General features: G+C 47.6%; 1 protein-coding gene across 1 annotated transcript in view; it reads left to right on the top strand.

Moving 5' to 3' along the window:
• The window catches only part of ITGA9 (integrin subunit alpha 9), a 335,040-nt gene extending 326,407 nt beyond the window's left edge, over positions 1-8,633 (top strand). The window contains exon 28 of the mRNA XM_021677564.2: positions 8,208-8,633. Coding sequence (XP_021533239.2) covers positions 8,208-8,306 — 99 coding nt within the window. The 3' untranslated portion in view covers positions 8,307-8,633. The remainder of the gene's footprint in view (positions 1-8,207) is intronic.
• The last annotated feature ends 9,634 nt before the right edge of the window (positions 8,634-18,267 follow it).

Here is an 18,267-nt window from a genome sequence, read left to right as displayed (position 1 = left end):
AAAACAGAAATCCATTCACAGCCACTTAAGCAAGAAAGAGAATTCTAAGAATGCAAGGGTACACATAGACCCCAAATGAAGCAGGTACATGCAGACCCACAGAGCATCCAGAAACCAAGCGAGACAATCCCTTCTTCCCATCACTCCCTTCGTCCTACACAGCCCCTCACCACTGCCCCTCTGCACACCTGCATCACATTCTCCCAGAGCAGACCTGCCTCTCCACACTGCCCTCCACCCCTCCTGTGAAGTATATCTCAGTGGCTTCTAGCCCCAGCCACGGACTGATCAGCCACCTCTCATTCCCAGTTCTGCAAGTCTGGGGGAGAGAACGTCCACCACCGTGGCTGGAGGCAGGGTGTCGGGCCGAATCTCATAAAAGAAGGAAATTAGGCAGCTACCCCAAAGGCATTCACTGCAGCAAGGTTTCACGGTTGGTGGTGGTGCTGTTGCCCACACTGTGGGCTTTATATTGTACCATGGAATCACTGCTGCGTAACAAACTGCCCCCAAGTTGAGTGGCTCTCAACAGCCATTACATTATATCTTACGAGCGTATGGGTCAGAAATCCAGGAAGGGTTTAGCTGGGTGATTCTTCTACTCCCCATGACATTGAGTGGGGTCACTCGGTGGCATTTACCTGGTGGCTGGCCTGGTCTGAGGAATTCAATTCACTCACATTTGCTTGGTGAGGATGGCTGGGAGGCCGGAATCAGCTGAGCCCTCCTCTCTCCCCATGTAGATCAGACCTCCCCAGGGAGGAGCCTCTCTTCTTACGTGGTGGCTTTGGCCCCAAAAGAGCATGGTAGAAGCTGCTGGTTCTCTTAAAGCCTGGCCCAGAACTGGCATTCCACCATACTCTGTTGGTCAAAGCAGTCACATGCCAGCCCAGATGCAAGGGAAGGGAAATAGACCCCACATCTCAATAGGAAGAGTGGCAAAGGGTTTGTGGCCACCTTTCATCTGCCACCTTCATGATGTTCAGAAATATGGGCAGACTCTTAATCTTTTCTTTGAAAGTCACCATTGTTTTAAAGTATTTGAAACCTCATTTCTTCCATAGTGTCATAGATAAAATCACAATTGAGCTCCTTTAGGGAAAGGGAATAAAAGTAAATCTTGGTGCAACATTCATGACTGCACGCAGCCTTCAGAGTGGGTAATCTCTTCAGGCAAAGCTGCAAGGCAGGAAGGAGGTTGGCAGAGGGAGTTTCTTCAAGAAAAACTTCTTCCTTCTTAAATGGCTAAGTATGATGACTTTGGAGGAGGTTGAAAATGGCAAGCGAAATGTAGGATTATTTTGAAGACCTACATATTCCCAAACTTCACCTACAGACCCCCATCCACTGTGATTCCTGGGTCTACAACCTAAGAATGATGCCTTCCGCATAGTGAATAGAGACCTAATAGCATATTGACAGTCCAGTGCGTAGAAGTCTGTTGATTAGTTGGACTAAGGCCAGCCTAATAGTTAACTCCCATGGGAGGTCTTCATGGTTCGGGCTTATTGCCATGGTTCATATGTAATTCCCTCCCTCCTGTCAAGGGGAAAGCCACGGAGTGGCACCCAGTTGCCACTGCTGGCCAGGACCAGCTTCACGAGGGCCTTTGAAGACAAGTGAGCACCGTTCAAGTCCTCTGCCTTTATGGAGCCACATCTCCTGAAGGTCCCTTGAGAGTAGCCCCTGACCTTGCTACCTTGGTTGCTTGCCATTGCCTTGAGCTGATGAGCCAGAAATGGTTGTTCCCCAGGATGTGCCACATAGACACGGATCGTAGCGTGGTGCTGAAAACGGAACAGAGCACGTGGCCGTGCTGATGCGTTCTCTGTGCCACCCAGGCCGGTGGGTCAGCACACTGTACACTTGAAGGATGGCTAGTGCCTTCATTCGGCAGAGAGCATTGGGTCCCTACTGGGTGACAGGCTCTGGGTAGAGGGACATGGTTAACCAAAGAGCCCTTATTCAGCCTGGGAGACCTCTGGGAAATGTGGTTAAGTGACCAGACATGGTGGCCGAGCCAAGTACATACACCCGGAGAGGTGAGCAGGACGTGGCCGGCTGAAGGGGCTGAGCCACCATCTCCTGAGCCCTCCTGCACGTCACTGTGGTGCTAACGGCCCGTCATCCGCCGATCATCTACAATGGAAACCCCTTACAGGTCTGCGGATGCCTTTTCCGGAGCGGGACCCCAGGCTCCCTGCCTACTGCTCAGCTTCCCTCTCTGCCTCTGCCTCTGGGCAGACCCCAGAGCCTTCTCGAAGGTCCACCGGCTCACATCCCAGGCGCTCTCAGGCTTGGCGGCAGCAGGCCCTGGCTCGGGCACAAAATCCACAACCAGGGCCCCCGAGCTAACCAGACCCTTCTTCAAATACTGAAATGGGTCTTAATCAGCTTTCCCAAAGCTGGGATGTTAGCAGACCCTGGGAGCCGTAATTTAAACTTTCTGTGTGAGGATTACAGTAGCCTGCCAAACCACCACGCAGGAAGAAAACTTTGAAATGTGAAACTCTTTTAAGGCAGAACAATCCAGATGAGTTCCCCTCTCCTTGCCTTTAGCTCCTGACGGGGTTTGAAGCTGCCTGGGCCCTGGGCCTCAGACCTCTTCACGACAATCCTAAAGGCCTGTTTATAGAAGAAAGTGCAATTGTCCAGAGGTACAGCAGGTCTCACAACCTTGTGTGGGACTCGCACATTAAGAAGTGCCTTCAGGTCCTGAAGGCAGCCTCTGAGTCAAGTGGCAAGAGAGTGAAGATGCGGGGATGTTCTTCCTTTAGAAGAAAGAGCCTCATTTAGGGCCCGCAGCTTCTTTGTCCCTCCCCCCTCCCTCCCTCCCGCCCTTGGGCAGTTTGCCTAAACACCGAGGAACCGTTTCCCTCCCTCCTCTTTGCCCCTTTTGCAAGCTGAGATGCCTTGAGGCAAAGGGAAGTGACCAGGCCCTTCCCAAAAAGTCCGGGACCCCCTGGCTCTTTCCTTTCCCGAGCAGTGAGGAGGCAGGCCTTGGCAGGAAAGGGTGGCCTTGAACCCTCCGCAGGGCCTATTCCAAGAGCCTGCTGCTTTAAAGCTGGTTTTGGGTTCATGGTTTTTATTTGAGAGCAGTGTTACTTGACCTCAAGCAGAAACACTTAGGAAAATAAATCTGTAAAATGGCTCAGAGAATGTGTAAGGTTTGGCAGCCCCTCCAGGGGTCACTGGGTTATCACCTTCCCTCCAACCAGACTGTGGGAACCCATCCTTGCTTCTCCTCCAGAGAAAGAAGACACAGGTACATGCATGTGTGCGTCCACACACGCACAAACGTCCTTCACACCGTATCAATTAAAACCATGTGCCAGAGACCCTCGGTGGGGACTTATTTATGCTCAGAAGTAAATACTGGGCTGATATGCCGCACTGTTGACATCTCAAGACAGAAACATGCTGTGTAAATACTCAAGTAACTGAAGAGACCCATAAACATGAGGCCGCGAGTTAGTCCAAAGAAGGAGTGTGTCCGAGGTCCTTGGAATCGCTGCCCAAGAGGCCACCCAAGGGCCAGGAAGGCGGGGGTGGGGATCTCACAGGAGGCAGACGCCATGGACTTGTGCAGCTAGTCCCTCACTCACCCCGAAATGGGCGGGGAGGGTAGAGGCTGGGGCAGACCCCAGAGCTTGGTCAGGCCTTCTTTCTTCCTAGGCCTCAAGCCTCCCACAACACCTCCCTAATGAGGGCCCTTCAGAGGAAATCTCCTGTTTCCCTAGTTGTTTTCTGGCAGGTTTCTGATGCAAGTTTACACCAGAAAGTTGTGTCAGTCAGTCAGGAGGGCTCAGGCAGCTGCCCTGTGGGGCTGCAGGCTCCTATCAGGCCCGGCGCAGACACAAGAAGCCGGAAAGCACACTCTGCTGCCTCCATCTGCCACTGAGCAGAGCTTGGTTTGAGTCTCTCCTCCTCTGGGGTTTCCATGAATGTTTCCTCCACTACAGACAGAACACGTATAAACAGAGCCTTTTGCCCTTCAAGTGGCAAGGCAAGCCGTGGAAGGTTCCAGAAAAAGTGCAGGACAGCATTGACTCCACTGGATCGGCACTGAGTGTGGGGCTGCCGAGGGTCCAGCTTACTGAACTCGTGACCGATCATTCCCAGTGGGCTCAGCTGGCAGCAAAAACAGGTGTGCCCAGCACGTCTCAAAGGTTTTCCCCGAAGTAACCATGAGGACTAACAGGAGTGAGAGCGTGTGCCAGAGGGAGGGGAGGACCTGCCGCATGGGGGAAATGTCTTTGAAGTCTCCGTTCATCCTCGTTTTCAGAATTGTAGGACTCTTTATGTTTTACGATCTACCCATACTTTAATACAAAAATGGAAAATTCAGTTTACCCAAAATTTCCAAAAAACTCTTGGAAAACAGTTGCAGCCCAAGTTTTCTTTGGGGACCAACATTAAAAAGCTGTCATTGTGTTTCAGCTGAGGTCTAAGAATGCCTTCGGTCTCTGGGGCACAGCCAGAAAATGACCTTCCCGGTGGTGTAGGAGGGACGTGGTCGGAGCGGGAGTAGTAATCAGGACTCTGGGCTCCCTCTGCCACATCTCTCCCGAGTACTGGGCAGGCCTGGTGTGACACAGTTGTGGGGGACCGTTGCTCAGTAAACTCAGAGCCTGGGCTTTGGGTTCTGTATCAAAAGCCAAAACTAGGCTCTAAACAAAAGCACAAAGGTGATAGTCTCTTTTTCGGACAAGGAATTAGCTTGATCGTGCAAGAAAGCATATTAGTTTGACAGAGCGCCCACTGGACTATATGGCATCTTTGTGCAGACTAGTAAACTGCACCCCTTCGTCCAGAAACTTTACTTCCATCTGTCGAAAAATCAGAAAACCTGCTTCTGATTTTGTTAGGGGGAGGGGGAAAAAGACACTCTACTTCCATCTGCTGGAGGATAGTTGTAATACACTTACATGTCCAGGCTATCTGTGATGTGAGGGGCACCGCACAGCCTGCTCTGCTGTACCCAGCACTCCCTAGCCTTGAACGGGGACCGTGTTTTAAGAAATGGTCTTCGGGGGGCGCCTGGGTGGCTCAGATGGTTGGGCGTCTGCCTTCGGCTCAGGTCATGATCCCAGCGTCCTGGGATCGAGTCCCGCATCGGGCTCCCTGCTCCTTGGGAGCCTGCTTCTCCCTCTGCCTCTCTCTCTGTCTCTCATGAATAAATAAATAAAATCTTTAAAAAAAGAAATGGTCTTCGGGCTGCTATCAAAAGCCAAGACTTTGGCTTTGACTTCTAAGACTTAAGACCCTTAAATGTGAGCACACGATAGCTACATGTGACAGGGAATCCAGGTGCTCTAAATCCTTGCTAGATGGTTTGCACACTCTATTTCAAATCCTTATGCTAGCATAGCCATGAGAATGTGAGCCAACTTTTGTGCTGCTTGGAGATGAACAAGAAAAGTCTGTTCAGCAGAACAAGGCACAGTGATGCCCCTTAGATCCAGAACCCTATCGGCTGCCCCTCTGCCTCTCTTCCTGCGGGTGTTGATCCATTCAGTAAGTCGGACAAAAAAAAACATGGAGTACTGAATCAGTTACCTCATGCTGCATAACAAACCACCCCAAAGCTTAATGGCTTAAAAGCAGCAAATATCTACATAGCTCACAGGTCTGTGGGCTGGGCTGAGCTGAACCGGGGGGTTCTCTGGTCTCAGCTGGACGTGTCATGTCTGCACCTGCAGGCACTTGGGGGTTGGCTGGTCTAGGAAGTCCTCAGCTGGGTGCACTCTCCTCTAGATCGAACTCATTCGCATGCAGGCCAGGCAGCGTTCTGAGAGAGCAAGCAGAAGCGCACAAGGCCTCTTGAGGCCTAAGTGTGGAAGCGAATTGTCAGAACAAATCACAGTGCAGATTCAAGGTGGGGGGAGTCAGCCCCTGCCTCAGGATGGAAACCGCCACAGAATCATGTGGTAAAGGGCCTAGACGTGGGGAATGCAGGATTGTGGGGATTTTTGCAGTTTATCTCTGCTGCCAAGTACAGGTGATATGCTCAGCTCTGGGGACATAACATGCAAAATCCTACCTTCCAGGACTTCTAAGACTTAAGACAAATAGGAAAGTTAACGAGGGAACAGTTGAAATCCCGCTTGATTAGTGCCACAGTAGAGATAAGTTACTTCTCTGGAGCTGGAAAGTGAGTAACCTGGGATCCGTGAATCATTCCACCATCCGCGGGAAGGGTTCTATGCTAAAGAATCTCATTTCCATATCACATCCAGCCTCAGTCTCAGGATTGTGTTCTCCTTAGCACAGAAGGTGCTCGTGACATATTTGCTCCATCAACCACATCTTTATCATAATGGTATTCCAAGCAGTAACTCCTTAGACCTCTCCAGTAAGTTGTGGGTTGCTCTTCTGGCCTTCTGTGGGTGTCTTTGAGGGCCTTTTCCCAAAACATCCAGCCCAAACCCCTGTTCCACATTCCTTGCAGAGGGGAGAAGGTGGTAGAGATTTAAGGGGAGGAAAAAGTGGGGGGGGGGCTGGGCAGGGGGTGGAGGGGAGGGTCAGAAAGTGGGGTTCTGGCACATGCTGAGAAGAAACCACCAGGGCTGCAAACCCTAGGAATTCGGTGTCTGTCCGCAAAGCTGCCCATGAGGATGGAAGCTCAGAACACAAGACCCTTGCCAGGTGTTTGAAGAAAGCTTCCTCCCCGTCGCTCAGACTGCACCCACCCCTTCACTGACTCCACGCAAAGTGAACTCTCAGGATTCCCCTGGCAATGTGGGTGGAGATGCTTCCTGGCAGCTGGCTTGACAGTTCTCATCTTCAGCAAGGCAGTCAGACCCTTCGGCGGGGGGGGGGGGGGGGGGGGGGGGGTGGTAAGAATTGTGACCATCAGAATGACTGTGGGTGCTCAGCTCGGAGTGAAGGAGTTGGGGGAGATGCGCGCATGAGAGCCGGGCTTGCATGATTGTTCCCTCGGGGCAGGCTTTATATTCGCTCTTGGCAGCACGCTGCAGAAATCGCTGCTCGTGCGCATGTTCCCACATGACTACAGGACTTAGAGGCTCACGAGAGCGCCGCAGACCCGCCAACGGCTGACCGAACGTGTGTGGCTGTTGGAGTCCCTCCGTTCAAGGGGACTGAAATGGAGGTTTGAGGGCGGGTAATTGATTCACAAGGTGACCTCAGGAAACACTGATCAGAGCAGGGGAGCGAGATAGGAAAGAGAAGGAAGGCAATAAAGACGCAGTAAGACCAGTTACCCCTGCCAGCACGTTCCACGGGGAAACTCTGGTAGGTCACGCACCTGAGGCTTGTCACACCCAAGAAGAGAGGGAGCAGGAGTAACCCACAGCCGGTCATGTTTAAGGGCAGAGGCAGGAAGGGGTGTCTGACCTCAGAAACAGTGGCCACTAATGCCGGTGCGCAAAGGACAAGACATGCCAAGTCTCCCTGAGCCTGGGAGAAGGTCAGGTCTGGGCTACAAATATGGCTTACCTCTCGGGCAGTGAAGGCTGGGTAAGAAGCGCTACAAACTTGCCCTCTGGTATGTGAAAAACTGTAAGACATCAGAGGGGAAGGCCTTTCCGGAAGTAAGCTAGAGGAAACCCATCCTGGATCCGGAGAGATGCCAGTTCTAGGGGAGTTCACCCTGCTGGTCATGGCGCGGGCACTGCATGTTTCGTAGGTCCGAGAGAAAGATCTAGAGGGACAGCGAGGTAGGCTGCTGGGAGAACGGTATTTATCAATTACCCCACGATGGCTAATGTCTCCCAGGATAGTAATAGGTTTATCAAAAGCCCAATGAGCTCAGGAAAGGTTAAGTCCCTGAGTTTCTTGGATCCTTTACTAAGGGTTTATTAGACCCTGACTGTTCTCCTGTGCATCCCATAGCTCTTAAAGGAAGAAAGAAAGCAGCATTTCCCAAACTTACTTGACCATGAAACCTATTTCCCAAATGCCTTTGAGTAACTATGCTCAGTAATGGGTGTTCCCCGGCACACCATTTGGGAGACAAGCCACCAGAAGCACTTTATGAGGAACATCCAGAAGATAACCTATAGGAAGTCCATGCATTTTGAAAGGCGGCACCCCAATAATGCTTTTCCTAAGTCAGTCTCATCTGAGGGGTTTTCCAAGCCCTCCCAGCTTTGTGAGTATAGGTCATCCCTCCTCCTCACAGGGGAGCAGAACGACTGATTCTCCAACATTCTAACCTGGCTTTTCCTCCCTCTACCTTTCAGATGGGCTTCTTTCGCCGAAGGTACAAAGAAATCATTGAAGCTGAGAAAAACCGGAAAGAGAACGCAGACGGTTGGGACTGGGTCCAGAAAAACCAGTGACCTGCCCCACCAGTCACGTGACCCCACCATCCGCCTGGCGTCCTTGATCTTTGTATCTTCCATATTTGGAAGAAAGAATCTTCTCCAGATTTTCCGGAGGCCCCGCTGACGCTGTCCTCTTCCTCATGTTACCAAGCCCAGGAGCCCACCTGAGGCAGCCACTCTGGCCAGGTCACATGACTGGAACCACCACCCATTTCCTTTTAGAGATGAGCCCCAAACTTTGGAAAGCAAGCTACAGAGCTGAGCGATATTTATGGCTGCAACCTGCGTGGTCGACCCTCAGGGGAAAACTGTTACCTAAAAGTATTTTTATAAATATAAGCCTTTTATACTGATTATGTCTTTATATTTGTATCAATGTCTTATTATGTCTATTAAATAGTTATATAATTCACTCAAGCACTGATATCTGGCCTGAAAGCTTGAGCATACATGTGCATTCATACAAATTTTAAAGAGTAAAAACCTGATCGTACTTTGGAACTTGCTGTTAAAAGAGACTTGCGGATAAAATAATCTGAAGAAACCTCGTGGGATGAATCCACCAAGCTGGCGGTGCTGCGTATAAACTGTGGTGGTGGCGAGACCCCTAAAACAATTCGCATCTTCATCGCCTGGAGTCAAGTTCGAAGTAAAGTGTTAAAGAACTCGAAGTGGTTTTTCATATGTACCTGTCATTGGAAGATTTCCAGCAGGAGTTTGGATGGAAAAACCTGACCCTGGCACAGGTCTGGTCTGCATCACCTATATAGCAGACATCCTACCCTCCTTCCACTTGGATTAATAGATGACAGCTTGGAGCAAGGCCATTTGGTCATCTGGTAAACCTCAGAATGGCATCTCATCCTGGACATCATGCGTCAGAGTCCACACACCACAGGGACTAAATCGGTGCCCAGTGAGCAAAGACTTGTATCTGAATGCTGTGATGTGTTGCCTTTTCATCGAGTTTAGAGGTCTCCACTTCCCCTACCCTTCTTGCTGTCCCAGCTAATGGTGACTGCAGATCCCTTCCCAGAGATGACCATTCAACCTATCCTTCATTTTTAAAATACTGTCTTAAGTGAGGTTCCCAAAAAGCAGACTCTGACACAGGGATTTGCATGCAAGTAACTGATTAAGAGCATGTCCCGTGCCCGGGAGACAGCAGTAGGGGTGTGAGGGAGGCAGGACAGGGAAGGGAAAAAAGCCAGGGAAGTGTGCCATTTCAGAGGACATCCCATGGAGGGCAGCTTCAGCCTGAGCCTACGAGGAGCTCTGGAGGGCAAGTTAGGTCTCAGAGTTGTCCCATCCTGAGGCAAGGGAGCTGAGCTTCCGAATTCTTGCACCCAGGGGAGGTGTAAACTTCCCACTCTCGGTTCCTGCTGGCAGACTGGCTCCGATAGCCCGAAGGTGGTCCTCTAAAGGAGAGCTGGAAGTGCACCCCCAGCCGGGACAGGGGGGGGCTGTCCAGAAACGATGTGAAAGAAATGATGCACAGGGATCTGGGCACAGCACTGACATCTGCTCTGCCCCCTGCGTGTGCGAATGCTGAGTTGTGGCCTTCAGTTCCAGTCTCCCCATTTGACAGTGTTTATTATCAGACGCACTGCTGCCTGGTTTTGAGTACAATGTGATTTTCTTAAAGGGCAATGAGATGATGGGTGTAGTGTGCTCAGCACTGCACCTGGCCCATTGTGAACACTCAGTGACTGAGGCAGCTCTGGCCGCCATCCCCGAGAACCATCTGCTGAGAGAAAAAACATGTGGCCAAGAACAGGGTCTGACAAAGAGTCTTTACTGGCTGATTATGGCCCACTGATGCCCCAGGTACCTAACAGACAGCATCAGATGGGAACAAAACAAGACATAAGATGAAGGATCTTTCTCCTAGGGCCTTGTTTGCTGGAAACTAACATGTTGGGGGTCTGTGGACACTGTTGCAAAGACACAGAACTCCACTTCAGAGGAGACAGGTGTTCTGTGCACGGACTTGGCTAATATTTGCAAAGACATCTCAAGTTGGGGCAGAATCATGAGGATGCTGGGCAGCTGTGAACCCGGCATGGAACATAACAGTCTTCTCATGCCTCATTATGCAGTTGAGTCTGATGCAGGAAGACGGTGTATGTATCACGTGTCCCCTCGTGGTGAATATGGGAATAGACGACCAAGCCAGAGGGTCCATGGCATGAACGAGGCTGATCTTAGAATGAAGTCAGAGATGTTGCTTCTAACGGAGGGATGGAGGCACAGAGGTAACTACTGGGTGGATGCAGGCAAAGAAGCCCGTTCTCAGAGTTCTCCTGGGACTTTTATCAAAAGTAGTAAAGGCAGCTTTGAGTGGGTCTTAGTCACTCATTTCAAGGATACTTATGGGGCCCCTGCAGTGCATCAGGAGCAACGCTAGGTGCTGCAAGGTACCCCAAGAACACCACAGGCACATTTGGCCTGGAGAGCCAAACCTCCCTGTAAGAGGAGTGTACAGTGTGGACTCCTTCATGAGACCGCACGTGTAGCTTTCCTTTGATGGATTCTTGTTCACCGTGTCACGCTGCCCTTTAATAAACCATTGAAGATTCTTGGGTGGTAGGCCTGGGTCAGCTCCATCAGCAGCTTTGGACAAATTCATCTATAGCCACTAACCAGCTTCCCGCGAGGGGTGTAGACACATTGGCGGTGGTGTAGGGGGATGACTCACCCTGCTCCTGTGGGCAGTCTCAGAGCCAGGATCTCTTTGCCTCTGGTCGATTCCAAATGGTAGACCCACATGAGTAGTCATATACTCAGGAGATCACTACGACTTCATAAGACAGTTTTTTAAAACAATTGGCCTTGGCATCACCAGGAGCAAACACTAGCAGCCACTCCAAGAGTCTATCTGGGGAAGGCTGGTGCCTCTGCGTGTCCGATGGGGCCGAGTAGCAGGTGGGGCAACAGGGGGCCGTTTAACACGGTGATAAAGAAGCCAAGCACACTGTGAGCCCACTCTCCGCTGGGCATCTTACCAGCTCCACCCCAGCTCAGAAGTTCTCAATCGGCTCTCAGGGTGAATGGCATCTGTGTGTTACGCCTCCAGAATATTCTTTTAAAAGTCCACAGTGCATTCCAGTTTCTAACCTTCTTGCTCGTATGGGTTCACTGTGGAATCCTATCAGATATTCTCTCTCACAGCTGCTGCAGCTTTTAGTTGTAGATTCAATATGGTTTTCACTGTCAGAAATATGGAGACACTTTTCAAGTATGAAAAAGGACCCTTTAAAATTTGAGGAAAATCATGCCCTCTGTTCAAAAATGATTTGCTTATGCTTCGTTGATATGGGACCCATGAGTTGGGAACATCCCCACTATGAGTCCTAGACCTGTCACCAAGAAGAGGCCATGAATTTTAGGAACAAGGAGACACTAGGAGAAGGGAGTGGGTCCACTGGCTTTATGGGGACTGACAGGCACACATCAGGAATCAGCTCTCTCAGTCAGCACTTAAGGAAAATCCCATCACCAGGAGGATTCCGAAGTCTGGGAAATGTAGAAAATCCAATAGTCCTCCTTCACCAAGTCACGCATAGCCTACCGTCTTTGAGCCAAAGACAAGGGGGTTAAAAGCAAACAGAAAACTAGCAGGAACATCTGGGACCTGTTTTCAATGCGGAAATGGTTGCCTTTCTCCCCCAAGTGATACGTATGCTTCATGCTACCTGTTAAAACCCTAGCACGGTCAGTTTGTAAAGGTTATTCAACTATTTTTATTTTTGGAAAAGGCATTATGGCCAGGGGAATGCAGTTACACATAGGTGACATCGGAAATGTGCATCAGGTGAAACCTACATAGGCCTGACTTCCGGGAATTTAGAGGCGCTGCAAAAGGACGGTCATGGGGGGAAAGGGCCCTGAGCAGACAGAAGGCAGAAAGTGTCATTTCAGAAATGCTCCAATGGACAGGGGTTTCGGCGATGTGTTGTTCTGCTATATAGAGTGGTGGTATAAACAGTGGAGAATATTTTCTAAAATGAAGAATGGCTGAAGGGAGGATACAGAGCCAGTAGGGCCAAAATGAACCTTCTAGAATGTCTTCCGATTTTCAGCACACTGGGGGGATAATGAACAAATTTCCCATGTGGTGCAATGCTTTATAGCACAATGATCTAGATTTCAGACTTTGTTAAGGTTTTTTTAAAAAAAATTCTAATGTGCACGGTGTGACGGGCAGAGTGAGTTTAAAAGCTTTAAGAGTGATTAATTGCATGGCAGACACCCACGCTAACTTCACTTCCAGAACCTGACTGATGCATCCATGTACATTTCTGTTGAGGGATTTTGTGGGAAGGGTGCTCCTCCTCCTTACGAAGTCACGTGTATTAAAGTCTACGCAGTCACTTCTAATTTACTTGCACTGTTTGGGAAATGCAGGTTTACAAAAATACACATTTGGAATAAAAAAAAATGGCTGCAAATGATTCAGGAGTTTGGCGTGTAATTTCTTTGCTAATGCAGAACTTGAACCTTTTTAGGATGTTGAAGATGGGCTTTGAATGCGGTACTTCGTGAGCATTGAAGAGCATGTGCTGATCTATCTTGTTCAATGTGGTTGAACTGTCCTCCATCCTTGGCCTCCATCCTGCAGCCACCACCTTCTCTGTGCATCACCCACCTGCCCAGGTCCACACCCGGGACCTTGATCTTAAGATAAAAGTGCCCGAATTAAATGGAGGGGATTCCTCAATGTTAGTAGACTGCTTCCACGTGTTTCCACCAGTCACCAAGCATTTTCCCAGAAGCCTTTCGGTAGCATGCTTACACGTTTACAAACATCGTGTTCTCTTAGATTTGTAATCTCCCATCTGTCTAGTTACGTCCCTGTTCTTACCTCACATGTTGTTCACTTGTGTGTTTTTCTCTTTTTCCCCTTAGAGGAGACCAACCAAGATCTATCTATTTTACCAGTCCTTTTTAAGAATAAGCCTTTGGCTGTACCAATCAGATCTACTGGTTTTTGTTTTCTATAACATTAATTACTGCCTTTATACTTGTTAAAATTTACTTTACTGCCTTGTAGTTAAAATTCATGCACAAACACACCACACAGTGTAGAAGGTGGATACACCAAGGGGTTAAAAATGGTTGCCTTTAGGTAGATGGGATTGCCAATGTTTTAGCTTTGTTTTTTTTACCTAACTGTATTTTAGTTTTCTACAGTAAGCATGCATTTCTTTTGTAACAATGAAACATACGCAAATTATTTTTTCAATAAAATTACATCTGGGAAAGTGTGAGTTGCTAAGCCAAAAGAGATCCCAAATTGCAGTTCTAGAAAGGGATGCAATTTGTTTGCAACAAAGAGCATTGATGAGCCTGACTCCGAGGACAATGGTCCAGTGAGCAATTTCAAGCCTTTTAATTCCGGATGCTTCCTGGCTTAACAAGACCTGCCACCATCACTAATACTAATTAAGTACATTTCTCTAAGATTGCCCAACCTGTTTCCTTAAGCCAGGAAAATGTCTGGACAACCTCAAAGAATCAAGAGATACAAAATGAAGAGGAAGAAAAATCACCAATTAGTAATGTCAGCCCCCTTCAATCAGGAGTATTTCAGTCCACCAGATTGCCTCTGGTCCTTAAAGTCTGTCTGTTCAGCAGGTTACTGTGCTTAGTAATAGAATTAATGTAAGTGCTTACTTAGAGCTCTGCCTCCATTATCAGACCAACTGGCAGCTTTCCATCAGCAAAGCCGCCTGACCCTGAGATCACGTCTATTCATTCTACGCACGCATCCGACTGAAGTGGGTATGAGAGGGTATTGTCAATTCTGTGGTAAACCTCAAACCGTGCCATCTGGGCTTGCTGCCAAACCTCTGCTCTGCCTCAAAATTTAGTCCAGATCATTTTATACTTTATTTGATATGATTCTTCTGTAATTGAAAAAGATCCTAAAAATTAAAACAAATGTCAACAAAGGTATAACTACTACCCTCTGAAGATGCCAAATAGTTGAAAAAACAGGATGCATTTTTAAAAGTATTTCCAGGAAAACTTTATTCTAAGGAATTACAGATTAAGAAAAATGAAATTCTCTTCAAATCAACATCTATTCAGAACCCACCTTGTTAATATCTGGCTCCATATAATAGAAAAAAATCCAAAATAACAATGGTTTAAATGCGATAGAAGTATGTTCCTCTCTCACATAAAAGAAGACCAGGTCTGGGTCATCAAATTCTCATATAGCAGATTCATGGATCATCAGGATATCACCTCCTATCTTTCTCGGCATGTGGTTTCCATTCTTAAAGTTGTTTCATGGTTTCAGATGGCTATCAGGGTACCAGCCATCATGGCAACATTCCAAGCCTTTTGATTACCCTTCCCAGAAGTCCCATACAACACTAACCAGAAATTAGTCATTAAAAAATGTGCCCGCCCATAAAGGAAAATGGGGAGTGTATTATTAAGGAAAAAGAGCAGTGTACATAATTTTTTTAGATTTTTTTTTTATTTTTTAAGTAGTATCTACACCCAACATGGAGCTCCAACTCACAACCCCGAGACCAAGAGTCACACGCTCTACCAACTCAGTCAGCCAGACACTGAAGACCACTAAGAGTTGCCACCCCTGCCATGTATAAGATACTCAGAATATAACTGCCTTGAGTCCTAAGTAGGTGCCCTTCCAATCCTTAAGTCTGACTGGATGTGAGCAAAGGGAAAACCTTTATTTGGGGCAGGGGTTGGAATCTCAGCTACACAGAGTTGGTTAATCAACTTTTCTTGTTTTGTCTTTTCTCTTTTACCCACCCCATCCCATCCCCATTCACATTTCCTTCTCTCCCAGAGGCACCAAGTCTAATGAATGGAATACATGGCCTTAGAAATATGTACATAGTATTATTTTATGTGTTTCACTTAAGTGGTATTGAGCCTGAGAGCTCATTCTGTGTTGTATTTTTTAAGGATATACTCATGTTGCCGTGTTTATACATCTAGTTCCTTGTTTCTGGTTGCAGTACCTGATTCTACATTATGTTTCCACTGTGTCTTACTTCCCCAGCCCCTCTGAAGCAGACCTTGGCTACTTCCATACCTATGGAAATGAACATCTTCTCCCATGGCCCCTCATGGACCTGAGCTAGAAACTCTCTCGCTACGCATTTCACATACTACATCTTAAGTTGCTTACTGTTTCATTCGGCTAGAATGTGTCTGATGGCCATACACCTGCATCACTTCATATTCTTTTTTTTTTAAGTATAATTAACATACGGCCTTCTATTAGGTTCAGGTGTCCGACATAATGATTCGACAATTCCCTACGTTACTCAGTGCTCACCACGGTAAGGGTAGTCACCATCTGTCCCCAATGTTATTACAATTTTATTGATGGTATTTCTTATGCTGAACTTTTCATTTCCATGATTTCTTTACTTTGTAACTGGAAGTTTGTACCTCTTAATTCCTTTTATCTGTTTCACCCACCCACCCCCATCCATCTCCCCTCCAGCAACCACCAGTGTGTTCTCTGTATTTAAGAGTCTGTTGTTTGTCCATTTGTTTTGTTTTTAGATTCCACAGGTAAGTGAAATCATATAGTATTTGTCTTTCTCTGTCTGATTTATATCACCCAGTATAATACCCTCTAAGTTCATCCACATTGTTGCAAATGGCAGAATCTCATTCTTTTTTATGGCTGAGTGGTATTTCCTCTTATATACATATACCACATCTTCTTCATAATTCATCTATGAATGAACACTTGGGTTGCTTCCCTATCTTTGCTACTGTAAATAATGCTGCAATAAACATAGGGCACATGTAGCCTTCCAAGTTAGATGTTTTCATTTTCTCTGGGTAAATAGTAGCGGAATTACTGGATCATAGGGTAATTCTATTTTTAATTTTTTTAAGAGAGGTGGGGGCAGGGACAGAGGAGGAGAGAGAATCTTAAGGAGGCTCCATGCCCAGCATGGAGCCCAACGCGGGGCTCAATCTCACAACCCTGAGATCATGACCTGAGCTGAAATCAAGAGTTGGATGTTTAACCAACTGAGCCACCCAGGTGCCCCTCTGTTTTTAATTTTTTGAGGAAACTCCATACTGTTTTCCATAATGGTTGTACCAATTTGCATTCCCACCAACTGTACATGAGGGTTCCTACTTAATGGTGAACAACTCAGAACTCTCTGTTCCCTCCTTAGTCCCTGCAAGGCTAACTCCCTAGCCTGGGGACTTGCAACATGAGACTCGCAACATATATCGCACATTCCAACTATAGTGAGTGGTATGGCTTCCTCGAGGGGTCCTGTATTTTCAGGACAGGAAGCTCTAAGACACTATACATTTATCATTAAAACATTTAGTAACTCCTTCCATAACAGAAATATTATTTTCCAGGCTTTTCTGAGAAGTGATGACCATCCATGGACTCTCCATGTAAGACTTCCCCAGGATATTTGTAATATCAAATATCTATCATGTTCTCATGCTTCATCCAAACCTGTTGACAGATGACATGTAAGAAATACAGTAGAGGGGTGTGTTTGAGAAGATGAGCTATTGATTCAGGCAGATCATGGGCCAACACCCAGCAGGAGAGAAGAGGACCCGAGGGCCATGCCCACCAGGGCCCTGAGAGACAGGTGACTGGCAGAAGAGAGCCCTGGTTATTGGTGAGGCAATCCGCCCCCCCGCCGACTACCACTACCTCACCATGTACCAGAACCTGGCCTAAGGGACCTTAGAAGGGTCCTAAGCTCACCTAGGACTCCCAGGCCAGATGGGTGCAGGGAATCATGCAGCTGCATACAATCACGATCATGCCCAAAGAGGAGTTTCAAGAATGTTTGGTTGAATGAGTCTGGCTCAAGTATAGATCCTCGGGTATGGTCTCATTATGGCTTTGTCTGTGCTTTCACGAACAGCAAGTTCTGGCGCATATCAGTTACATCTAGAATCTGAATCTTGGAACTGTCGCCTACTCTGGAGATCATTCGTTATGGAAATTTTTTCCTCAGCATCCCCAAAATTACATTCTTCTAGCTTCTGTCGAACATTCCATTAGACGGATCGTTCACGTGATTTTCCCCACCCTACTGCTTGGCGCTACCTGAACCTTGGGAGCTCCCTCTGTTTTCCCAGCCCTCCCAGCCATCTGTCCCCAGCCTCCCTTTTCCCCCCTTTTTTGAAAAATTGTGATAAAATATACATAATATACAATTTACCATCTTAACCATTTTTAATGGTACAGTCGGTGGTATTAAGTCCATTCATGTTGTTATGCAACCATCCCCACCAACCCTCCCCACCATCCCTCCCCATACCTCTTTTCATGATGTAAAACCAAAACTCTGTACCTATTAAGCAGGTCCCATTCTCCCCTCCCCCCCAAGCAGCCTAGCAGCCACCCTTCTACTTCCTGTCTCTAGGATTTTGACTATTCTGAGTACCTCATGTAAGTGGGATCATACAACATTTATCTTTTTGTGACTGGCTTATTTCACTCAGCATAATGTCCACAAGGTCCATCCACGTTGTAGCATATTGCAGAATTCTCTTTCCTTTTAAAGCTGAATACCGGGCACCTGGGTGGCTCAGTTGGTTGGGCGACTGCCATCGGCTCGGGTCATGATCCTGGAGTCCCAGGATCGAGTCCCGCATCGGGCTCCCTGCTCGGCGGGGAGTCTGCTTCTCCCTCTGACCCTCCTCCCTCTCATGCTCTCTGTCTCTCATTCTCTCTCTCAAATAAATAAATAAAATCTTTAAAAAAAAAAAAAGCTGAATACCTTTCCATTGTAGGTACATACCACATTTTGCTTCTCCATTCACTAGTCCACGGAACACTTGGGTTGCTTCTACCTTTTGGCTACTGTGAATAATGCTGTGATGAAGATGAGTGTGCAAATATCTCTTTAAGACCCTGCTTTCCATTCTTTGGGGTACAAAATCAGCAATGGAATTGTTAGATCACACAGGTAATTCTATTTTT

The sequence above is a fragment of the Neomonachus schauinslandi genome, chromosome 1 (genome assembly GCF_002201575.2).
Source record: "Neomonachus schauinslandi chromosome 1, ASM220157v2, whole genome shotgun sequence".
NCBI lineage: Eukaryota > Metazoa > Chordata > Mammalia > Carnivora > Phocidae > Neomonachus > Neomonachus schauinslandi.
Note: the sequence above shows the minus strand (reverse complement) of the source record. Positions and strands in the feature narration are given on the sequence as shown.